The sequence below is a fragment of the Cottoperca gobio genome, chromosome 12 (genome assembly GCF_900634415.1).
Source record: "Cottoperca gobio chromosome 12, fCotGob3.1, whole genome shotgun sequence".
In the NCBI taxonomy this organism is placed as follows: domain Eukaryota; kingdom Metazoa; phylum Chordata; class Actinopteri; order Perciformes; family Bovichtidae; genus Cottoperca; species Cottoperca gobio.
The window spans coordinates 11,020,023-11,045,565 of NC_041366.1; the positions used below are offsets into that span (position 1 = coordinate 11,020,023).

A 25,543-nucleotide genomic window follows, 5' to 3' on the forward strand; every position below is an offset into this window, starting at 1 on the left:
GAAGCATTTATTTGTTTATACTCTTGATCAGAGAACACATTTTTACTCTGGTGCATCAGCGACTGCTGCCTGCCCCATGGTTCCCTTTGACAACATATGTCTGCTGTAGGATGTGTTATATACTTCTAGTTTTGCCTCAGGATGTTAAGTAGAGATGGAGAAGAATTTAGCTTAGACTAAAGGACCCATTAATTAGTTTAATATTGTGCATAGCTACAAAATATTAAGTTAAATTAAATTTGCTTTATTGGCATGGAATGGAAAGTAATAAAGGTTAAGTTAGTAATGGTACAACTTCAAGGTGACTTAACTTTAACAATGCAAGACAAAGAAAAACAATGCAAGTGTTGAAGGGATGTTGGTAGAGAAAATGCAAGATATATAATACTCATCTAATAACAAAAGCAAAATAACTGATGTTAAAATAAAATAAAGATATTTTAAAGTAATAGTCTATCATTTGCTATGATTTACGTCTAAAATATATTAGTCCTGCTAAAGGAACTACACTGACTAAGGCAGGCCTACATGTAGATAAAGAAGTGTCATCTTAACATGAAGTTTCTGAAGTTATGACATCAAGGAAATGTTTTTCTGTTCCTCAATTCCCTTCCTCTTTCTCTCTGACTCATGTCCGTGTACCTGCCCTGAGAGCAAACATGACTTTGGACTCACTATAAGGTTATTACAGAGCTTGTCATTACTGAAATCTAATGGCTTCTACGGTTTGATCAATACAGTGCAGCGGATGATGTTACTTTTAATGAAATGGGTAGATTGATGGTCAAGGGGATCAAGTTACAGAAAAGCGCTTACTGTGTCTGTATAAGACAAACGCACGCGCAGAAACTGTTTCTGTGTCAGTGAGGAGGAGTTTATGAAAAACGTCTGCATGATTCAACTTCCTGCAGCTATTAATGGGCGTTGCCTTCTCAACTTTTCTGAAAGGTGTGGCGAGTTTGACACTTTGTAAAATTCTTACTCTGACATCAATCCTGTCTTCTCACTAAGGTAAGATGAGAAATACAGTTTTTTACTCTGTGCATGTGCACATCTTTGTTTTCTCTCTGTCTGGGTTCCGTGTTTTTTTTGTTAAAGCTTTGTCCATCGGTAAAATTGTGTTTTAGACTGCAGCGGACGACATTACAATGTTTAGGCTGTTCTTCTCTTCAGTTCTAGTCACGTACAAGACTCCACTCGACCATGTTGGCTCACTCAACCTTTTAAATGTCAAATGAAGGTGGTTATTGTGGAAGACATTTGCGAGAATAAACACGTGAATTAGTTTTCGTTACCAGAAGTGGATAGCTTTAACTGCGCAGTGAAAGTCAGAGGATGAAGTGGGAGAGAAATGAGCAGAGAGAGCTAAACTAATCAGATTGAATTACATCATTGACAGTGATGTGAAGATGCTGATACTGTATGCTTTTTCTCTCCCCTGGTTTAGGACGTTTCTCTACAATCACAACAATGTCTGGTTGGGTGAGTAGTTGCTTTTAAATTAAATAGTAGGCTTAAAATATAAGCAAATAAAGGTGAATATGTAAACATATTTGTTGACTTGTATTGTAGGAAGAATTGGAAATGCTCTTAGACTCCCCCTCCTCATTGACAACAACAGTAAGTTGAACATACACTAAACTTTTAGTGCCTATATGGTGATGATTATTCTGATTATTACATGGGTTGCTATTGCTTAAATGAACGGTGACAAATACTATTGTTATGAATGAGCCAGTGAGTGTGTTTCTGGGTTTCTCAGTCCAATGCGAGAGGAACTGTGAAGGACAAGGCAAACTTTAAAGTGGAAGAAGATGTGTCTGCACTAAGGAAGGCCATCGAGGGCATTGGTAAGTAAATAAGTCACATTATCTTCTTCTTAAGTCACGATGCAATATTCTAAGGATACTATATTAACAGGATACTTAAGTGCCGATAGAATATTATTAGGCTACAATATTATCAGGATACTTGCGTCACGATACGATATTATCAGGATACTTACGTCACAATACGATATTATCAGGCTACTTAAGTCACGATACAATATTATCAGGATACTTAAGTCCCAATACGATATTATCAGGATACTTAAGTCACGATACGATATTATCAGGATACTTAAGTCACGATACGATATTATCACAATACTTAAGTTCCGATACGATATTATTGCAAATTTAAACATTTTGCAATACGCAGAATATCCTGATAACACATATTGAGATTAAATACCTTTTTTCAACTGCAAATTATGCAGTTTTTCAACATCTGTTTTTCAGATTTATATTGGATTTCTTTCTCCGATGTCTCCATCTTTGTTTTAACCAACTTCCTGCCAAAAACTTCCTTCGCTGAGCTCATCAGAAAAAAAAACTAGTGGACTGAAAAAGCAATTGTTATCAAAAGTGAAATTTGTATTTGCAATATTAATTATTTATATACTAAAAGCAATACTTTAATTATCTATACCGTGTATCGATAAAATATTGCCATGCAAAATATCGCAATACTGTATCAATTGTTTTCCACGTCCCTACTGTCTGTTAGTCGAACAAGTTTTATCTGTTTGTTGTAAACCCATAAACTCTCCAAGTGTTAGTGGTAAGCCTGTTTTGTGTTGTCTCTTCTCTACAGGTACGACAGAAAAGACACTAATTGAGGTGTTGACCCAAAGAAGTAATGCTCAACGTCAGCTTATCACTAAGGCCTATGAGAAAGCCACAGGAAGGGTATATAAATAGACTTTTATATAAACAAATTGAAAGTGTTGTGACAAAGACATACAGTCAACCTTATCAACCTTCCTCCATCAGAAATTAATAGATGATCTGGAGGGCGACACCCACGGAGACTTTGAAGACTTGTTAGTCGCCTTGGTAACGCCTTCCGCTACCTACGACTGTCAAGAAGTCATCAAAGCCATCAAGGTGAGATTATGTCGGGATTAACTTTAAACTGAGGTGACCCTGCTTCAGAAAATATTTAGTATTGGCCTGCTGATGCACCAGTGTTCAAATAAATATTTTTATGTAGGGTTGCAATTTACGATTATTTTCATTATCGATTAATCTGTCAATGATTTTATGATTAAGTATTAGGTCTATAAAATGTCCATCCCAGTTTCTCAAAGTCCAAGGTGATGTCTTTAAATGTCTTGTCTGTTTCAAACCCTAAAATAAATCGTTGCAGCTCTATTTTGAAAGGTACAAAGACAGCAGTTCTATACATTTAATTTGTTTAAACAGACCTATTTGGCTCCAGACATTTTCCGATACTCACATTGTGGTGTAAGAACAGCGTGTCTCTATTATCCTTCACTTATATCACATTTTGTGTGTATCACATACAGGGAGCAGGGACCACCGAGAGTACACTGACAGAAATCTTTGCCTCGAGATCCAACAGACAGATCAAATCCTTGTCTGAAGCATACCTTGCAGGTTAGTCTCTTCAACACAGAGTATTTGTAATTTCACTGATTAGATAGTAACTCCGATTTATTGTGAAATAGTTGGCAAGTGTTCATGATGTAATGTGTCTCGATTGTTTGCGAAACCCTGTGTTTTTGTGCCGTTTCAATCAAGAAACTGGAAAGTCGCTGATTCATGATCTGCAGTCGGAGGTATCTGGAGAGTATGGCAAAGCACTGCTCATCTTGGCTGAGGTACTGTATGTTACATTAAAACAGTGATGTGCTCGCATTCCCAACAAATGAGAATCAGACCTAAAGCAATTTATTATAGCTAGACACGTCTGAACATTTCTATCCAAATCTCAAAAACTGTGACGGAAAAGAGGCCTGAATTGTAGAGGGGAAAATAAAATGTGTTCTCTACAAGTTTTTTTGTAAATATTTGGAAAGCTGTTCATCTCTATCAAATTTAAGTACATACAAATCTATTTAATAAGCAAATATACTGGATTCATCCTATGTATCACATACTATAGTCTTCTGTTCGTCCTCACAGGGGAAGAGAGATGAGAGCACCAATGTGGACGCTGCCAAAGCTAAAGCAGATGCTAAGGTATATTCACTGCCAATTACTTTTCAAATATCAAATCATTTTGTTGCAGATGTAAATAAATACACAGCTGTTTTACTGAATCAAGACAACCTGTTTCTCATGCTATATATTCTAACATCTTAAATAAAAATCTAAAACTTTATGTATTTTCATTCCCCCCCAGGCCCTGTATGAAGCAGGGGAGAAGAAGTGGGGAACTGATGAGGATAAGTTTATCGACATCCTGTGCCACAGGAGTATTCCCCAGCTTCGACAGAGTAGGTTCACCCATTACATTTGATCATTTTTTTAAATATAAGACTACGAGTCTGGAGCCATACAATTGTAGTTTGAGATAAATGCTAACGTCAGCATGCTAACATGCTCACAATGACTACGCTAACATGCTGATGTTCACCGTCTTAGCTTTAGCTTGCTAACATTAGCACTAAACGTAAAGTAAAGCTGAGGATGATGGGAATGCCATTATTTTTTACAGGTAGCCTATTTGGTCATAAACCAAAGTATTGGAAACATCTTAAAACTCGACTTGATGATGTTGCATGATGGAAAGTAATGTCAATCCATCCATCAGAAAAAAGTTTTCTGTTGTGTTTCGGCAGCTCTGGTAGAGTACAAGAATATAAGTAAGAAGACTCTGCAGGAGAGCATTGAGAGCGAGATGTCTGGAAACCTGGAGAAGATACTAGTGGCTATTGGTGAGAAACATGTCATTTTCTGACCTTTTACATTAAATAATAATGGTGCTTTAACATAAACTTATTACGAAACATTAAGACTTTTGTTTTGTCTAGTTAAGTGCGTGAAGACCGTTCCTTTATACCTGGCTGAGAGACTTTTCAAGAGCATGAAGGTAAGCTATACAATATGTCTATTTGTATCAGGAGGGCCTTTTTAAATCCCAAAACTGTTGGCGACCAAAACAAAATCCACATATTGTTTGGTTGCACCCTGTCCTTTTTAGCCATAGTAGACATTTGTATTTGTCACCAGTGGTGTGGAAGGGAATGTTAAGCCACTGTTTTAATGCTGCTGCTTTGACTAAATGTGCACCATTGCATCTTTCCCAAATTCTCTTTTGTCCAGGGCGCGGGGACTACAGAGTCCACTCTGACCAGGATAATCGTCAGTCGTTCAGAGGTGGACCTGCTGGACATCAGAGCCGAGTATAAGAAGCTGTTTGGAAGTTCCCTCTACTCCCAGCTAGAGGTCAGTGTACACACCCACAGAAATACAACTTATTATAATTACATTTGACATAAACATAAAATTGTCTTGGTATCTTATTCAGACGTTGCACAAGAATGTTTGAGTTAACATCAAAAGACACCCAATTGTTTTACATGACGTGTTCTTAAAATACTATTTCCTGTTTTTCTCTCGACCTGTTTGTTTGTGTAGTCTGAAGTGTCGGGCAGCTATGGCGACACCCTCAAGTATCTATGTGGCCAGGACGACTAACTCCTCCCAACTTCTGATGAGAAACATGAGATGCAGATAGAAGAAGCTAGTGATGAGGATGACCAGTGATGGACCTTTCCAACAGCATCATACATTTGCTTGAACTAACCATCTTGAAATGCTTTTGAATGTGGTATTCCAGTAATGTTCAACCAGACAGTGCAGGCTGCTTAACACACACACACACATAAGAAGTATGGAAAAGAAGACTGTTGAATGTCTTTTATAAAATTCAAAAAGTGTTTGTATTCCATGTATAATAGTGGTCGACTCCACATTTCTTACTTAACAAGTATCTTCAAGCATATTGGTACACAAATAACTTTCACATTAAACAAATATTGTATTTTGCTATTTGATGTTAGTGAGCAAAGACGACACCATGGCATTTATATAAAAAAAATAAACGTGTTTTATTTAAGCGTTTTGTTTATGTTGCTGTAACCGACTCCTACACAGGTCATCAGGACCTTGTCCCCCCCTTTCCTTTCGTCTTCTGAAGGCTTCTGAACCTCGATCTTGAACATGATCTGGAAGAAATCTCTAATGTGTTTGAGGAACTGGATCCTAGAGAGACAGTGAGGGAGAGGAAAATTCAGTTTCATTTTTATGCAAGGAGATCCTATCTTGGATTAATTATAGTCCAACTGTCAAACAATACACACTGGGAGTTTAAGAACAGTGTCCTGGGTCTACTCCGTGCTGTCTGCTTAAAGTGACAGATTAAGGTTAAAAAGCATCAGTTCCATTTATCGGTCATGCACGTTACATTCTTAAAGCTAGGATGTCTAAACGGTTAAACATGATTTTTATTTGTCTTGAGAAAAAAAAACATCAGCATTACCTGCGTAAGGAGAGGAGTGCATTGTGATGGCACTGCCAATCTTCAGTTATCATAGTACTGTACTTGAGAGGGACACAGCACCGGTACCATGATAACTGAAAATGGACAGTTCATATTTCACTCCTCTTTTACGATGAAGAAGTCTGAAATATACTTTGTTCAATTGCTCTTTCCATCTCCTTTATCCTTAAACATTTGAAACTGTTTGCTTACCAGAAATGAGTTAATGTATCTTGGAACTGTAAATATATTAATTCATCACACGTACACCAAGCACACACTATGACTGTAAATGCACAGCTGGCCAAGTCCCATGATGCATGCGAAAAATGTATGAAGAAAAAAAAAACTGATCCAACGTCAACTGTATTTAACATGGGGATTGTCTGATGGGTGCATTTAAAATCAACCATTTATTTTTTACTAACAAGATTCTGGCACGTTCTCAGCATTTTCACTTGAGGCCAGGTTCTCTTCAAGTTGTTTACTGTGAACTGCAGCAAGAAACAACTTTTGGGGGCATTAGACATTCAATTTAGGTGCAAATTAGTTAAAACATTTTTAGAATCCTGGTATTTTTCAGTGAAAATCAATAAGAAAACAAAAACAATAAGGCTTATGTTTAACAGACTAGTGCATTTATTGCGTCTCCACATTGGGACGAGAACTTTGGAACACTGGCACTTGCCAAGAGTGGACAAGTAGAATAATAACAAAGTGCAACTGTATGGTAACTTATAAATGAGTCATGGCAGGGAGCTTTGTATGCTTGTCTATTATTGAGTGGCTTACGTGTATGGGGAGAGCGGTCCGAGCAGAACCTTAGACACGTCCTGTTGGCCAAGGGTCATCAAGAGCAGCGCCAGGCTTTGGTTGGACGAATCCACGCAGCCACCCTAATACAGAGAAAGAGGGACGAAGCGTTTCAGCAACAAAAACAACACCGAAATACGTCATGTTTAGAAAGGACTCAGCAACCCCTGGACAGGGAATTGATTATCTCAGGTCCAACACTGATAACCACCAATATTTGCAAAACACAGTGAGCATCCAAGAGAGGTGGTTGTAGGTCAGATGTCTTTGAGCTCTGGACATGCATTTAGGGTGATAATGTCTTTAAAAAAAAGAGTGAATCAGTTTTGGTCCTGATTCAAATGAAAGAAACCTATGCAAAAAGCTACACGTACGAAACATTTTGAATTTATTCACAGTTTTGTTGTGGTTTTTAGCCAGACTGGCAGATATTATTACAGTGATGTTCTTCAAAATGTACTTGTGCATTTTAATCTTCTGAAGAACATCGTTAGTAAAAGACTGGGTGTTCCTGCCCCCTTCTCTTCATCATATGACATATTCAGAGGACAAAATCAACTCTCTGTATCCAAGTGATCACATGCCATCGTGATTACTCGACAACAGCTATGTGCTATTCACCAGCCTGTGTGAAGAGGCCTATGCAAGACTGGACACACCCAGGACAACAGCATCTTGTAAACAAAACCAACATTAAATTGTCCGTCCATTCTGTGATTCTGTCCATTTAGAGTAAATTACGTAAAATCCCTTTCCTTGTACTGCGCAGCCATTCTTACCAAGTATGCACATGATGCCCAGTCACGCAGTCGTATTGCATCGTGACAGCTTGTCAGCAGGAATATGATTCAATTACTTAATCATATCACTGAAGCAACGGCGAAACTATGGCGACATTGTCTTTATTGCCAATGAAGCAGAGATTTTGCCAACGGCATTCCTTCTACAAGTGGACGAGATTGATCAAATTTGGTTTGAGTTCATTCAAACAAATACTTCCATTATACAACGTTGTGAAGAACTACACCTCCGCAATTTATTTCCACGGTTTTACTACATTTCCAAGCCTTGTGAGTAGCAGTTTGATTGATGAATAGGTTTTACTCTGACATGTATTTAATCATAACATGCACAAAGCAAATCCATCTGAATAGTGAGTGATTCCATGACATTTTAACAATCACACTTAATGTGCCTGCTGTAGAAACTCATTGGTTAACATTATTCAAGGTTCATGTGTTGTCATTTTACAACACAGGGTCGCACAATGAAATGCAATGCACGTAGTCCCTTTATGAAACACCACGACAAAAATGATTTACCATAATAACCAATATAATAACCAACCACGTTTTTGTGGAGTACATAAAGTCGACTATTGAAAAAGGTAAAAACTTACCTTTAGTGCTGCTCTTCTGAACTACAGAAGTTCAAACAAAAAAGAAATGTCTGGTATCCTACTTATTGTTTGGCCTATCCTTTTCAACAAGCAGCTTCATTTCAGTTCAAAATAAGAATTGTAAATGCATTGAGACAATTTCGGACAGCTAGTTTCATAGTTTCAGGCCCTGCCTTCCAGAGAGAACACCAGAGAGTTGAGATCTCCCAAGAGGCCAGCAGCCCCCAACCGGACACAAGGTCTTATGGAAAAGTCCCCAGAATCTTTCGACCAAATGGCAACCGCCTTTCAAACAATCCAACTGCACAATTGTGGGCGCAGACCAACTGAAGCATATGATGAAATAAAATGTAAAATCAATGGTTAACTTCCAAGAGTTTACTTGATCTAAACCTGTAAAACAACAACCAACAAACTCAGTGGACGTCAACAGGATGAATAAATTAAGGGCAAAATTATGTTTCGTATTTGTTAGTGTAGCTTTGAATGATGTCCTGTGGGCTGAATTTGACCTAAATACTAAAGTAGAAAAAACAACAACCTGAAATGTTCTAAATCTAGAGATTACATTAAACGGAAATACTTGGATTAGAAATGTATATATTTCACTCCCAAAACAAACATTCATCGCTGGATTCTGCCTCAAATCCTGAATGTGTTCAGGCCCGTTGTGTAAGCAGGACTATGTTCTCAATCTGAATATAGTCAGAGAAATAGCAGACAACAAAACTCTCCACACAAGCATACACACAGCCAAGTTCATGATCGCTGTAAATTCAATACGATAAGTTTACCATCAAAAACAAATGTGGAACCACTCACATCAGCTCCTGTCCAGTGTTGATGTTGCTTTCAAAAACAAAATGTCCATCGTGTAGCTTTGGTTTACTACAAGAAGACTGTACTGATTAACCATTAAACAAACAGACGCGGACGATACAGAGCGCCCATGGCCTTTAATGCCAATCCACCTCATTTCTTTTCCCAGTTTTCAAAAATGAACTATCCCAGCACAAGAGTCCGACATCCATTTTACTCTGGTGTTATCCTTCTCTTCTCTGCTGTTCAGTTTCTGAAATGTTGAATCTACCTGCTCTACCAGCAGCTGTTTGTGAGAAAAGGAACAAAACGTTTTAAGCTGGAGGTTTTTTAGTCCACCCCCCTCTGAGGCTGCTGAAGAAGCTACCCACTCGTTCGCTTGGAGGGAAGATGATTCCCCCAACAGTATTGCTGTTTCAGAGTTAATCAGCACTACCCTGACCAGCTAACTGGACTCACATGGCTCCTATGAGAGAGGGCTGCAAGGCAGAGCCATGTGGAGGCAAAGTGAAGTCACACAATCACTGGATCTAATTGTACATTTTCTGAGGAAGTGGGCTTTTTTCCCCCAACTATGTGAAATTATTTGTACAGCTATTTCTGAAAATGGATACATAAAATGTGACTTTGTGAGAGTTTATTCCTCTAACTTTAACAAATTCCTCATTCATCAAGCCTGTTCGAACAACCATTATCCAGCCAGCATGTCACTTAACTAGCTACAACACTCAGTGACCTTTGAGCTCTGCAGACATATTTATGGATTAGATTTGTGAAGTACATATATAGAGAAGCAGAGTGAGGTCTTTTTAATTCATAAGGGCATTTTCCTCATGACATTTTTCACAACATATGGGTTGTTGCCAACTGCGAGCTAGCCTCTGTTGGAGACTTGACGAGTCTGAACTTCTTCCAATTCAAGGCTTACTTACCTTTCCAACACACTGTGATACTTAGATGATGGATTTATAACAGCATATAGCATCCATCTTAATGGAAGTGAGAAAATGCCCGATCGAAACATTTGATTTGAATGGAAATACCGTTTAGTTGCTTTCTACATTGTGGTTCAGCCCACAAGCAGTTTCTCAGAATTTCAGACTGGGGTCATTACCGGAGAATGCGGGTTAACAAGGGAAGCAGAAGTCCGTACTGCTTGCACTGAGTCTAATAACGACTAATGTGTCCCGACTGTGTATGTCAGGTATTCCCCAAGAAATCCGATATGTGCGGAGACAGGCCAACAACCGATTCTCCGGCTGCTGAGTAGGTAATTCAGACCTAATGGCAATTTCAGTGATAATGGAGATTTTCAGACAAAAAGTTCAAGTTTGAGTGAGTTGAACTCAAGCACAGCATCACAATACTGCATTCCAAACAGTACAAGAGGAAGAGGATAACTTTTCACTGTCAAGTTTGTTTTCAACATAAAAGTGACTCAGCACAGAAGCTAACCAAAGATATATCCCTCCAAAAGTAAATAAGAGCTTGATGTATTCTGTAAACCGTTGTCAGACTTGAGTATGGGCAGGTCACCATTATTCCTGCTTAAATTATACAAATAAAACAGGACAGGGTTGGTATTTTTGAATGACAGTTGCTAGCAACGCCTTGTTTTTGCAAATTCTCACAGTTATGATTTTGTCTGCCTCTCTAAAACAGAAACCACACAGAGCACATTTTCCAGGTATACTTTAAAAAAAATCTAAATCAATATCAAGCCTTTCCTTGTCCGATATAAAATACTTCTGTTGGATGTGTGCCTGCGTGTCTACACATGTTCACAAATAAATGAATCTTGTATAACCACTTCACAGCAGTCTGAGTCTGGGAAGTCAGTGCTGTAAGAGGGACAATTCATAATTCATGTCAAAGAACAAAATGAATCTGATCCCAGGCTAAGGCAACTGAAATCTGGATCTTTTCTTTAACAAACAACCCCTCCCAGTGTGTGGAAGGAGTATGTACGGTATGTGAGGGTTTTTGAGGTACTTACCCGATACACCTCCTCCAAAAGCAGTTTGCCACAGTCCCTGCCGAGGTCCTCTGGAAGTATGGGGTCTCCCTGCCCCGGCGGCATGGACGACATCTCAGCACTGAGGAAGGTGCCATTCAGCGTCTCTGCCACCAGGGTCAGACCAAAACCTGGAGACCTTTTAAGCAACACATGAATTACTTTGTGTCTTTCTCTGAATAAGCCGGGATAATTGACACTTTGCTTATAAATGAAACACAAAAGGGTGTTTTTCACATGTTTACATATAAACATCACCGCATGGTATTGGTTTGTCTCTATGAACTTTATCTCATGAAGGTCGGAGGACTGAAACGTGGTGAATTAATGAGTACTAGTGACAAACAGTGGGCAGGATTTTTTCACCAAAAAGTGATGGCCCTGTAACTGCATTCGTGCGGAGATACTCACTTGCCAGAGTTGGCTCCTTTCATATGGTCGGTGTAAATGTAAATGTCAGGAATGAACTGGTTGAGGACACTTCTGGCTGACTCCACTATCCTGTTGGCCATCTGAGGAGAAACTCGAACTGAATATCTGAGTTTAGACTGTCAAGGACCTTTGATGATTAATATGACAGAAAAACAAATCCCCAATATTCAGCAATGGAAACATTTGTTCCAACTTAAAGCTGAACGGCGCAAACTTTACAAAAATGAGTTTATTTTCTGGCGAGAGAGAGATTAGTCTATTAATCAACAGAAACGTTTTGACAATTGATTCATTGTTTCTTTTCTTTTTCCGTTCTAGCTTCTCCAATGTGAAGATTTGCTGCTTTCATCTGTTTATGAACATTATAAACTGCCTGAAAAACAAACAAACACTGTGCACAATAATGTAGCAAAGCCTTATGTTTGCAAATTGCCTCTCTTTAAGGATACGCCACTCCTCTGATCCTCTTGATCTTTCCTGGGTCCGTCAGCTGCACTGGCCTGATGGTCCTGCGGACAGGACACGTGAAAACTACCTCTCCTCCCCCACCAGGCGCCATGCCCCTCTTCACCACCTGAGAGAGCAGCAACAGAGGGAGAGTGAGACGGACATCTTTTGAAGTAGCAGCACTATATTCGAATGTACAACCCCCCCTAATATAATGTATAACATCCCAGCTTATCAACAGACCACCATTGTGTCCTCACCTTGAGATCAAAGCCCTCTCCATCAATGCCAAACTTCTTCATCAGGGGGAGGGCTGTGGACTTCAGTACGTCCACCTGCAGGAGATAGTGTTTACATCCTGTAAGTGTGAATAATTGCACAATGTAAAAAAAAGACACCATGTGTGTTTAGCTTGGTTCCCTCATATTCCATACGCAGTTCTGTCTGCCTCCAAGTCAGGATCTTCTGGGGAAATGAAGGCTGAACTTATGGCTCACAAAGGAAAAAGAATAGCGTTTGAGTTGCGCCTTTACTTATGAAGGTAATAAAATAATAACAGAGGATCCGTATCTCTTCACAGCTTCCACATTTTCAACGGCAGCGCATTACAGCTCCTCTCCTTCAATGAAAGCCTTAGACATATACACTGCATCACTGCTTACCACAGAGCATTTCGCTAAAAGGGAATTAAAGAAAAAAGCTTACAAATTAGCAAAAAAGCTTACGGTAGCTATACCCAGGCAGTGAACAGAACAACCGGAGTAATGTGGAAACTACCTGGCAAAAGAGCAGTCGATGGAGGAGGCGAAGAGGGAAAGTAATAAAAAAACTTTTTTCCACTGAGCTAAAATCAGGAAGTATGAAACCCTGCCTACTTAATAATACTACCAGGTTATCGTAGCACTCAGATCAGGGTTTCTAGTTCAAATTGGGATTCTTACAGTAGTTTCTTGCTTTGGACAGTTGCCAGGCTGCTGGCGGTAGTCATGTTGCTAAATATTTAACAAGTAGATCAATCTACTTGCAGACATAGTTGTCTTTTGGCACTTTAAAACATGCTTCTACGTCTTCAGCAGGTTGGAAATATCGACTATAGACCATTTCCCATCACAGCAACCAACTGTTTCCATGACAACACCTCTCTCCAGTGTCTGCCATGCTTCTTCTTACTGATGGTTTGTTGACATTATACATGTCGATAACAATGCAGCTCTGAGCAAAGTAAGGATGATGCCGTGGCTAAGACTGGACTACTGTAACAACACGTGACACAAGCACACAAACGACGAGGCAACGGGTTTAAGAGTGGGTGTCGTAACAAGGAAACCAGACAACATCTACAAATGTATGGCAATTATGTCAATATACAGACTTCTGAATTGATTCAAAAATCTGTCTATGTCCTGGACCAATTATGTCATGTTCAAAAACGGTCCACCTCAGATATCAAATGTGCAGTGTGTAAATACACCAACATCATTGATCTGAGCTGACATGTAATTGCATGAAATGATGTGTGCACTTAAAGGGCAGTGCCCCGTTGGATTTAGGAGGTGTGCACTTTACCCAGAAGTTCAACATACTAAGACATGTTTCTTTGCAGAGGCATGCTTCAGCTCCACCCAGTGTGATCGTGAGCTAGATGACTCAACATTAAATCAAAAAAGGAGTCAAATTACAACAACAACAACTAAAAAGCAATAGTTACAAGGTGGTCAGATGCATGAGTGTCCTTACCGTCGGGTCAATATGGTCGTTGGTGACTCCCCTCAGCGTGGCCTTCAGAGAGGTCTTCATGAATGGAGCCAGCATGAGCAAGGCCTCCAGATAGTAGCCAACCGAGCGCTGTGTGTTACAGTCATGTTCTACAGAGCCGCCGTACAACAAGCCAGGCTGGTAGAATAACACGGTACCTTATGAAGACAAACACATGGCGACAGTGAGCGAGTCCATAACGTAACGGGTGGTACTTCAACGCCACACGTAAAAAGAGCTAAAATAAAATGTCAAAATACTGAAAACATTATAGAACTAATAGAATCGTTGTATTCAAGGTGTCCGTCTGCTGGTGTTAACCAATACTGGCATCTCAACAATCCTCTTGCAGTAAACAGTAATTGGATCAACCACATAGTTTGTGACAAAGGAAAACACTACAATCACATTTGAATGAAAACACTTACCTGTCTGGTTAATCTCTATTGTGGAGCCATTGGTCACTTTGTCTAGCAGTCTGATGAAGCTGGCCTCAAAGTCTGGAAAAGACAAGCAGAAGAAATATTCAATAATCTTACAACAGTTGAATCTGTGGATGAACGCCTTGTTTTCTTAAATTAAAGCCAGGTCTAACGAAACTTTTTTGGTTAGTAAGTTAGTAAGTAGGTTGGGAGAAGACAATGCCTAATTTTTCGTATTTTGCATACAGTATCAAAACATATGGAGTCAGACAAGGAGATTAAAGTATTCTTGAATGTACTGTGGGAATGTATGATGATCCTCACTCACATAACACAAGATAAGTCACTAATATTATACTTTAACCTAAAGACAGAGCTTTGCAAACACAGACGCAATGTGCTTGACTATCATAACAGCGACATAACGTTGTACACTGAGGTAAGATTGTATTTATCGCACATTTACCCTACTGTACCATCGTTTCCCCACCTCTGGCGCCCTGTGATAAAATACACTCCCAACTGCGTAACAGCTAGCACGTTAGCCGCCGAGCTAACTGCGACGCCACATGCAAAGTGAAGCTGGAACTCACCGCGGAGCCCGGGGTTGTCGTCTTTAGATCGTATGCTTTTTATTTTAACACGCTTCCCACTGAGTGTGGATAAAACTAGCCGCTGTCTGAAGAAATTACAGCCGTCGTAGAGGAGCCCGTGGCTTGCCATGTTATTGTTGTTTCTGCCTGGCGTCAGTGGAAATCCACGTGTGTTAGTCCAGGAAGACTTTGGTGGGAGGCAAAGATACGGCAAAGCAGGAGGGTCAAAAAGGACATTACAGGTAGGGTAAACATTTCAACTAATAGATATCACCATAAGACATTACTTGCATTAAAACAATTATTTACTTATGTATTATTTTTGTCCATCAGTGTTCTGCAATGTTATGTTTATATTCGCAAATATCTACAGACAAATCTACAGAAATCAGACGCAAATAGGCAAAGTTAGTAAAATATACACATAAATATGTATTTTTCCCCCACCAGTCTGAAAGAAGACACGTTATGGAAGCAAAATGACCCAAACTCTCAAAATTAACCACACAATTACAAAAGGGATGTTTTTGCCTAGTGTCTTGCCTTAATGCTACGGATAAAATAAATATATACATTCTTATAATGTTACATACAGTAGCTTGAGTTAAAAGCTGGAATGACACATTTGTGATGTTGTCAACCAAATTGGAGAAAGTGAATGTCATGTGGAACATTTATATAAGTATTGAAAGCAAGATTTCTCATAATACATGAACATATCATTGTATAATGGTATAATAGCTATAATGTTTTGTATTTGTTTTATTGTTACATGGTGCTCCTTGTGAATAGGAGACTTAGTGACCACTGACACTGAGAAAACTGTTAGTATATACTTTTATGTTTTATGTATATTTTTTGATTTGTTAAACATCATTTTTGTTTGTTTGTTTGTGACTTTCTCCCAATAAAATCATAATATTGGAGGAAGGGGACTCTGGTTAGGTAAAGTGATGGAACCAAGTATTGCAATCATAGCTTATTAACTATTTTGGACCCGGAGCCAGACCTATAATCTATAAATTATAAAAGGATCTTTTAGCGGTTCAGGAAACTCACAGACCAATTGCATGCGAGTTAAGCCATCCATTAAAAGTGGCAATGTGAAATGCCACTATGAGACAAAGCACAACGTTTTTGACCAAACATACCCACTCAAGTCTGAACTGAGGTCGCAGAAAATAAGCACTCAGAGCCCAATATGATCAATCCTGCAGGATCCTGACCCATCCATTCACTGCCCAACAACGTGCTAATGAATGTTCCCTCAGAGTTGCTTGGATTTCGGGTCAACACAAAAAACATTTACTGATGGAGGGGCTGTGAAGGAGTGCATGAGTGCAGTAGCTGAAACTTTACTTGAGGGAAAACAAAAAGAAGAGCTTTGTGACAAAATAAAGTAAATCCATATGTCAGCATCATCAGCCACAAAGAAAAGTGAAATATTAACCCAGGATGTGCTCGCTCAGCTGGATGAAGCCCTTCATAAGGCACCATGTGGAGGTTTAGCTGTAGTAATAATAATAATAATAATAATAATAATAATAATAATAATAATAATAATAATAATAATAATAATAAGATTTATTTGTATAGCACCTTTCATACAATAATTGCAGCCCAAAGTGTTTCATAGCAAACAAACATAACATAACAACTAGTACAAGGACAGAATAAGAGCATTTACAGTACAATAATCACAGTGTTGATGTAAATGAGTCTGAAGTACCATTATAAAAATAGCCGAATTAAAATAGTATAAAATAGCAGATAAAATAACAGAATTAAAATAATATAATATAGCAGAATTAAAATTGTATAATAATAGCTGAATTAAAATAGCAGATAAACACGTTATGGTTTCCACAATTGTTAGAGTTGTGTTAAACTTCCCTTTGTCCCCGTTGTACAAAGTAAGTTAAAACACAATCGTCACTGTGAGTCCCAGATTTCGTTTATGGTAAAATCCAGATAAAACCGTTATTAAACACGCTGGTTTAACCTTTTCAGTCTAAGGTAATACCTGACGACTAGTCTTCTCTGCTGTGACTAGTATGACTAGCTGTAGAGGAGTCCACTGATGTTTCTGAAAATGCTCAGCAAATTAAAGCTGACATTCTGCAATAATCATTAGTGTTATTTCTGGGTTTCAGACATCTAGAAAATGAACAAGAAGAATCTTGTAAGTGGGTGATTCTTCAACTACGGCCCATTTTGGTCTTTTAGAAAAAATGAAATATATTTAGAGAAATGTTTCAATATGTTTATATTTCTATAATAATATCCAATTTTTGTCAGAGGAAATCATCATTTCCATCACACCACAAAAAGTTGTTTTGAAAGAAAAAAGATTATTCAATGAAATATCACACACAGAGCTGTTCTAATGTATAATTGTATTTATTTTCAGGATTTTAAAAATATCCTTTTTTCCATTCTTTATATGAAAAACATCTTCAACTGCTTTACTTAAGTCTTATTAATTTCTTACATCGCACAATCATGAGTTTTCAAAAAATATTAATTAATAGTACAAACTACAAAACATTTTTAATGTGATTATGTCAACTTGTATGCATTTTTGGTTAAAATATGTGTTGTGATGGGGATGACATTGTGTGATGGAGATAATTCCCAATGAGCCTATTCAAAAGTCTGCAGATAAACATACAAAATAAATTGTGTGTTTTAACTTAACCTTGAATACTTTGGTTAAATATTATTTGTAATGTTAAACCAGGACCAGATTAACTGGCCAACAAAATCAACACCTTAACAAATATCTCTTTCCGTTAATGACGCTCAATTTGTACAAAAATGTGTGAATTGTACGTAAATGATGTTTCTTGGCTCGCAGCAGTAACTTCCTTAAGTCACTGTGAAGTCGCCAGGAACTTACTTTTTTCCTTCACCACACAATGCCAACATTTGTGATATGAGTATCAATATATTTCAACACATCTTAACCACTATTTATGTAAGACAGTAATCAGGACAACTTGAGGTTTTCACTTCAACAGTTTTATTATGGTTTATACATCACACAAACAAAGAAGCGCAGTGTGGCGGTGGACTGTGGTCATGGCGTCTCCTGCTGGGGAGAGCCGGGAGTGGCTCAGCGAGGGCTCAGAAAGCTGCACAGAATCAGGTCATCAGCAACACTACACAAGCATGATGGGAACCTGCTGCATTTCTCTTGCAGGGGACTGAGTCCGATGAGAGAGGCTCACAGCCGCACCATCCTCCCGTGCGGAGTAATAAACTGTTCCGCTTACCTGGCAGTGGACTGGACTCTTCCAACAAGTGTGGCAAGAGTCGTGTCCACAGCCACAGGAGTTTCCACAAGTGGCTGGTTGTGGAATACTCCTGTCCATAGCCAGGTGTGACCAAGTGACAGACGGGAGGAGCTGGGGTGTTTTCAGGGAGGTGTGACAGTGAGCCATCATGCTTATATAGTGTCTGATCCCCAGCTGACTCTCTCGAGCAGGCGACACCATGAGCACAGTTCCACAGTAAATAATAAAACAAAGTGAAGTGAATTAGAAACTGGCATTCAAGATGCTGTTTCTCTATGGAGAAAATCCTGCCAGCATTGCGGTCGTACAGCGGGGGACAGTGGCTGGCCTGGCTGGCAAACAAGTCCTCGTATCTCTTCTCTGCTTTTTGCCTGCGCTTCTCCTTCTTCTTCTCTGTGTGGTGCTGGTACTTTTCAACCCAGTGTCCAACTTTCAGTCTGTCCTTCATCCACTGCACGGTCTTGTTGACTTTGGGTTCTTTTTGTTGAGACAAAAGAAGATAGAAGATAAAAGTTTACTTACAATTTACTGACAATTAAATACAAGCTAACTAGTTAAATACAAGGTCAGTGCAGAGGAATGGAAGGATTATGATACACACCGTCACATTTGGGGCTTGATTTAGCTGCAAAGAGGAGGTAGATGGAGTCGTTATGTTTAGCAGGCACACTGTCCATGTTGGTCTCTCCAACCCAGTTGTTGTACAGAGTTTGCTTTTTTGTGTCAGAGGGCAGGCTGGCAGGGTAGACTTTGGCTCCCATCAGAGGGTAGAGGTCAGCAGATCTTAGTTTACTCTCTTGGTCTTCTGTCAGAGCACTCAAACAACAAGTGGGGCTTGTTAGCATCACCTGTTGCCGCTGAAGTTTCTCTGCTTTCAGTTGGCTCTGCTTTATTTCTTCCAGGATCTCCTGCCTCCTAGTCTTCTCCGTGTGTTCTTGCAGTGCCCTTTCTGTCTCTCGTTCCTCCTCCTCTCTGTCCCTTTTGCACTTCAGCAGGGTCTCCAGAGCGACTGCTTGTCTGCGCTTCATCTCCAATGCTCTCAGCTCGACATACATTTGTCTTCTGACCTCCACTCTTCTCTCCTCCAGGGTCAGTTTCCTCATGCTATGAGCCCGCTCCATCTCAGCAAGGAGGTGTTGGCTTGCAATCATCTTCCCGTCCGTTGTCTATACTCTTTCTCTCTCTCTTGGTTGTTTGATGCTCTCAGTTCAGTAGGTTTGTATGTTATGAACAGTTGCTTGTTGACGTTTGTATTTGAGATAATTCTTTTTATGACATCACAACATTCTGGAACTGGTATATTTTCAAAGAATTCCATATATTCCATATAAGGCATTACACTTTATAACTACTGTATGTACTTCAGGTTTATACGTTTTGTAGTCATTTCGTGTCTTTGTGGCTGTTTTGCTCCTTTTTTTGTTATTTTGTGTGTCTTTGTAGTCGTTTTATATTTCTTTGGTCATTTGTAAGTTACTTCCTGACTTGTTTTACTTATATTAGTTTTGTATATGTTTAACATGTTAACCAACATATTAACCTGTTATAGAAATGTACTCTAGACTTAAGTTAGCTTGCTGAAGTACTGATATACAGTTGTACTTGTTTAAACCTAATCAGAGTCCCGGGTTTGTTACTCGTAGTCGCTGTGCTGCCTATTTCTATGTTTATAGAGTTGGGACATGTTTTCTGGCTCAGAGTGAGCGCTCTTTGGTTTGTTGGTTTGATGGGGGCTTGTCAGAGTGAGCGCTCACTACTTTGCGAGGATCTTTGTTTACAGAGCACCGAGATCAACACGTGGAGCAGAGACCATGTAAACTGTGTTTGTGTCTGTGATGCTTGAGCCTTGGAAACTATTTGTCTGAGTTATTCATGTGCAATTTGGATGTGTTATGTGCAGAATGTTTGAAGTTTGTAACTTTTGGTCTGAAGTTAGTTTAATGTGTGCTAATTTAGCTAATGGCGATCTGTGCTATTTCTAGCTAATAGTGATGCTAATGATAGCTAATTATTTTAATAGTAGTACATGTGTCGTTTGTACGGTGCTACTTATATGTTATGTAAAGCCTGCATACTTATGTGTTTTATTTCTGTATTGTTACAGTTTTACAAAGTAAAATAACAGTAAAGTCAAGAAAGCAAACCTTGCATCTTTATTGGAGGACTTTTGAATGTTAGCTAACTGTCTAGCTACGCATAGGGATACGCGCTGTAAGGGCAGAATAGTGAAAAGACAAGAGCACGGTGGGTTCAAGTAATAGTACACTACACAGCCAACATGAGTCTACGCTCAGGGAAAAACTATAATAATGAAGACACCACTATACACAAAGAAGCAAGTGGAGAACAGCAAGCAGAGACTGGATCAAACAGCCAAGTGGCAAGAACATCCTCAAGCCTCTGATGCTAAGTCATATTCATCCAGAGCAGCCTTTAGATCGTCTCAGCAATCATCAGCAACAAGTTCGTCAGCCACAAAAGCCTATGCCAAGGCAAAAGCAGCTCATGCTCAATTAGCTTATGCTGAAAAAGAAGCTGACGTGATGAAACAGAGGGCAGACTTGATAAAGCAAAAAGCTGACTTTTACGCCAGTCTACATCTGCTCCAGTGCCAAAGAGCTGAAGCTGAAGCTATAGCTTATGAAGAAGCAGATGCTGAAAGCGTGAAGTTAAGTCGAGAACCCATTGTTGAAGGTGAGCGCTTCAGTGCAGTCCAACGCACTTTCAAGTATGTTCAAGCGCAGTCTCAGTACACTTGTTCCGGAACGCATCATACACAGGTAGCAGTGGAGGCACAGGAAAGAAAAATAAAGACGTTTGAACCACCTCAAGCTGAGTCAGTCTACAAAGACATAAAAAATGAACCAACATCAAATACTTACCCTCACAGTACTCCGAGGCACGCTGATCAACAATATGAGTCACAAAGTGCACAAGACTTCGCAAGATACCTCATCAGAAAATAAATGAAAATCACTGGTCGTGGAAAGCCTTCTTTATAAGTGCCACTAAGGACTTGAATCTCACAGCCAGAGAAGAGCTAGATTTGATGACTAAGTGGCTAGGGCCGGACTCCATGAAACAAGCAAAGAGAATTCGTGCAGTACACGTACTCAACCCTGCAGCAGGTGTGAACATGGTCTGGCAACGTCTTGAAATCCAAAGATGCATGCAGTGTTGGACGAACAAAGTAATAAGTCACTAGCCAAGACAGAGTTCTTCAACCTCTTTGAAGTTAAAGGTAACTCCACTCCATACACCCTGAAAACCTGTTCTGGGAAGTCAGAGACTTCAGGTAGGAGAGCCGTCAATTTTGTCATTGAGTCTGTGGAGGGGAAAGTACAGCTTCCCTTACCACCCTTAATTGAGTGTGACATGGTGCCAGATGAAAGGGCAGAAATTCTCTCTCCAGAGATTGCACTACATCACCCACACCTACAGCCAGCTGCTAACAAGATTCATCCAGTAGATCAAAACGCTCCTATCCTTCTGCTCTTAGGGAGAGACATCCTAAGGGTGCATAAAGTACGTGAGCAAATCAATGGACCTCACAATGCAACTTACGCACAACGGCTAGACTTATGGTTATTGTGGGAGAAGTATGCTTGGGGATAGCTCACAAATCATCAGAGGTCAATGTCTACAAGACCAACATACTGCACAACGGTTGCACATCTTATCTCAGTCCATGTCCAAACAGTATTCATGTTAAAGAAGACTTCAGTGGCATGACACAGCATCCTAGTCTCACCTTCCCTGCATGTAAGCAGAACACAGATTGCACTGCGATTACAGACAATCTCGGGTGTTCGGTGTTCGACAGGTCCAAAGATGACAACAAGATCGCACTCTCAATAGACGACTTTCCTTGCAATCATGGATGCAGAGGTCTACCAAGACGAAGGAAACAGCTGGGTAGCTCCTTTACCATTCAGCTCTCCTAGACGACGCCTTCCAAGTAACAGGGAACACGCCTTGAAACGTCTCTTCTCCTTACGAAAAACTCTTAAGAAAAGGCCAGAAATGAAAGAACAGTACATCAAGTTCATGCAAAAGATGCTGGACAATGACCAAGCTGAGCCTGCGCCACCTTTGGACAAAGGAAAAGAACACTGCATTACATTACAGCTGACGTGGAACAAATCTTTTATTGCTTTCTCGTACGTGAAGACCGCAGGGATTATCTTCGGTACCTTTGGTATGAAGACAACGACATCACCAAACAAGTGGTTGAGTTCAGGATGAAAGTTCATGTTTTCGGTAACAGCCCTTCACCTGCTGTAGCTATCTACTGCATGAGACAAGCAGCTCAAAAGGGCGAAAAAGAACATGGTATGAATGCAAGACAGTACGTTGAGAGGCAGTTTTACGTGGATGATGGTCTCACCTCTGTTGCTACATCCGAAGAGGCAATAGATCTCCTCAAACGAACCCAGGAGATGTTAGCAGAGTCCAACCTGCGACTGCACAAACTTGCATCAAACAGAAGCCAGGTAATGGAAGCCTTTGCAGCAGAGGACAGGGTAAAAGACCGGAAGGATCTGGACCTCGGTGTGGATCCTCTCCCTTTGCAGAGAAGCCTTGGACTTTCCTGGAACCTGGAAACAGACAGTTTTACTTACCTGGTGTCCCGTGAAGAGAAACCATTCACACGAAGAGGTGTGCTGCCAACAGTGAACAGTTTGTATGACCCTTTGGGGTTTGTAGCTCTTATAACAATGAAAGGGAAAGCTCTAGTCCGAGAACTGTCATCTGAACAGAGTGAGTGGGATGCTCCTCTCCTCCCAAAAATGGAAACGGAGTGGAACCAGTGGAAGGACTCACTGAAGGCTCTTGAAGAGCTGCACATCAAGAGGTGTTACATTCCAGTCTCACTTGCCTCAACACAGAGAAAGGAACTGTGCATCTTCTCAGATGCTTCCACTATTGCCATAGGAGCTGTGGCGTACTTGAGAGCTACCGATGTTGAAGGTCATTATCATGTTGGATTTGTCATGGGGAAGTCAAAATTGGCACCTCGCCCTGCTCACACTGTTCCACGTCTGGAGCTCTGTGCAGCTGTGCTAGCTGTTGAACTTTACGAGCTGATCCGAGATGAGATAGACATTGAAGTAGATGCCGTGAAGTTCTTCAGTGACAGCAAGATTGTGCTTGGATATATACACAACTGCAGAAGAAGGTTTAACATGTATGTTTCCAACAGAGTGACTCGGATAAGGAGATCCTCCAACCCAGACCAATGGTTCTATGTGCCAACAGACCTGAATCCTGCGGACCATGCCACCAGGTCTATACCTGCAGCTCAACTCCAACACAGCAGCTGGCTCTCAGGTCCGGCCTTCCTGTATCAGGATAAATCAGTAGACACTTGAACCTTACCTCTTCAGCCTTATTGAGCCTGAAGCCGACAACGAGATACGTCCTGAAGTGTCTACACTGGCAACCAAGGTATCAGAGTTCATGTTGAGCTCTCCACACTTTAAGCGATGCTCAAGCTGGCAAAAGCTCTGCCAGATCATAGCCAGACTCATTCATGTTGCCGCTTCCTTCAAAAGCAAGGCTGACGAAGCAAGAAAGAAAGGATGGGAAACAATCAGCATAGGTGAACTCTCACAAGCCAAGGTTTTGATCATCCGCTCTGTCCAGCACAAGGCCTTCAAAGAGGAATTCAAATGTCTTGAAGATGGACAGACTTGGACCAAGCAAAACACACTTAAGAAGCTCAATCCATTTGTGGATAAAGATGGTCTTCTTCGTGTTGGAGGTCGTCTTTCATCGGCTGAGCTGTCAGAAGAGGAGAAACACCCTCTGATCATTCCACACAATCATCACATCACCACACTGCTTGTCAGATACTTCCATGAAAAAGTAGCTCACCAAGGGCGACACTTTACAGAAGGAGCTATTCGAGCAGCTGGATACTGGATAGTTGGGAGTAAACATATGGTATCTTCTGTCATCCACAAGTGTGTTACCTGCCGCAAATTGCGAGGAAGATTGGAAGATCAGAAGATGGCAGATCTGCCAGCTGACAGACTAACACCCGAACCTCCGTTCACCAATGTTGGACTGGATGCCTTTGGCCATGGTTGGTCATGACACGACGCACAAGAGGAGGGGCTGCAGACAGCAAACGCTGGGCTTCGCTCTTCACATGCATGTCTACCAGAGCGGTGCATATTGAACTGATTGAATCCATGTCAACAGACAGTTTTATCAATGCCTTAAGAAGATTTTTCTCTGTTCGTGGTCCAGCAAAGCTCATGCGCTCTGACTGAGGGACTAACTTCATCGCGGCTTCAAAAGAGTTAAGGATTAACACAGACGACAAGTACCTCCAGGAGAAAGGATGCTCATGGGTTTTCAACCCCCCTCATGCCTCCCACATGGGTGGTTCCTGGGAGCGGCTCATCGGAGTAGCCAGGCGCATTCTAGATGTAATGTTGCTTCAGACGGGACCAGTACGTCTTACACATGAGGTTCTGAGCACTTTCATGGCAGAGGTGATGGCGATTATCAACGCAAGACCCCTTGTGTCTGTGTCTACTGACCCAGATATGCCTGCAGTTCTAACCCCCGCAATGCTCCTGACTCAGAAAATGAATGCAGTTTCAGCACCTTCTGGAAACTTCGATACGGCTCAGTTGCTCGGAAAGCAATGGAAGCAAGTTCAGTGCCTTGGAAGAGATGGAAAGGAGAGTATCTGTCTACTCTACAGAGCCGCAGGAGACGCAAGACAAGCCAAACGTCAAAGGAGACATCGTCCTTCTCAAAGACAGTCAAGCCCATAGGAACGAATGGCCAATGGGATTGGTTGTTAAGACTTTTACAAGCAGTGACAAGAGGGTCCGCAAAGTAGAAGTGTGGATTGTGAAGGACGGGACAGCCAAGGTGTTCCTTAGGCCTGTAACAGAAATGGTTGTCCTTCTTGCAGAGTCTTAGAGAAATAACTCTTAATATGTTGTTTTCAGAGGACATTCCCTTTCAAGTTCAATAGTATTTGTCGTGATATAATGTTATTATTTCAAGCGGGGAGTGTGCTGCCTATTTCTATGTTTATAGAGTTGGGACATGTTTTTTGGCTCAGAGTGAGCGCTCCTTAGTTTGTTGGTTTGCTGGGGGCGTGTCAGAGTGAGCGCTTTCTGCTTTGCGAGGGAGCACCGAGATCAACACGTGGAGCAGAGACGCCATGTAAACTGTGTTTGTGTCTGTGATGCTTG

At 40.5% G+C, this 25,543-nt stretch overlaps 2 protein-coding genes across 5 annotated transcripts; one reads left to right on the plus strand and one right to left on the minus strand.

Annotated features, from left to right (window-relative positions):
* Positions 1 to 905: 905 nt before the first annotated feature.
* Positions 906 to 5,910, plus strand: LOC115016780 (annexin A3-like). The gene is made up of 14 exons (XM_029444804.1): positions 906 to 1,011; positions 1,448 to 1,482; positions 1,573 to 1,620; positions 1,763 to 1,850; positions 2,638 to 2,732; positions 2,817 to 2,930; positions 3,353 to 3,443; positions 3,588 to 3,667; positions 3,972 to 4,028; positions 4,192 to 4,285; positions 4,631 to 4,726; positions 4,823 to 4,881; positions 5,115 to 5,237; positions 5,430 to 5,910. Exons 2-14 carry the CDS (start codon positions 1,471 to 1,473, stop codon positions 5,487 to 5,489), a joined length of 1,017 nt encoding a protein of 338 aa, XP_029300664.1. The 5' UTR covers positions 906 to 1,011; positions 1,448 to 1,470; the 3' UTR covers positions 5,490 to 5,910.
* On the minus strand, positions 5,878 to 15,244 carry rcl1 (RNA terminal phosphate cyclase-like 1). Of its 4 annotated transcripts, none has more exons than XM_029444799.1 (9): positions 15,028 to 15,244; positions 14,441 to 14,512; positions 13,995 to 14,170; positions 12,518 to 12,592; positions 12,260 to 12,384; positions 11,790 to 11,915; positions 11,361 to 11,517; positions 7,126 to 7,229; positions 5,878 to 6,056 (listed from the first exon to the last, which is right to left on the minus strand). In XM_029444799.1, the coding sequence occupies exons 1-9, from the start codon at positions 15,155 to 15,157 to the stop codon at positions 5,903 to 5,905; spliced, it is 1,119 nt and encodes a 372-aa protein (XP_029300659.1). In that variant the 5' UTR covers positions 15,158 to 15,244; the 3' UTR covers positions 5,878 to 5,902. The 4 variants fall into 4 exon arrangements, with proteins under 4 accessions (XP_029300659.1, XP_029300661.1, XP_029300660.1 ...); XM_029444801.1 differs by lacking the exon at positions 15,028 to 15,244 and adding an exon at positions 14,911 to 14,929; XM_029444800.1 differs by lacking the exon at positions 15,028 to 15,244 and adding an exon at positions 14,901 to 14,919.
* Between the last annotated feature and the right edge of the window lie 10,299 nt (positions 15,245 to 25,543).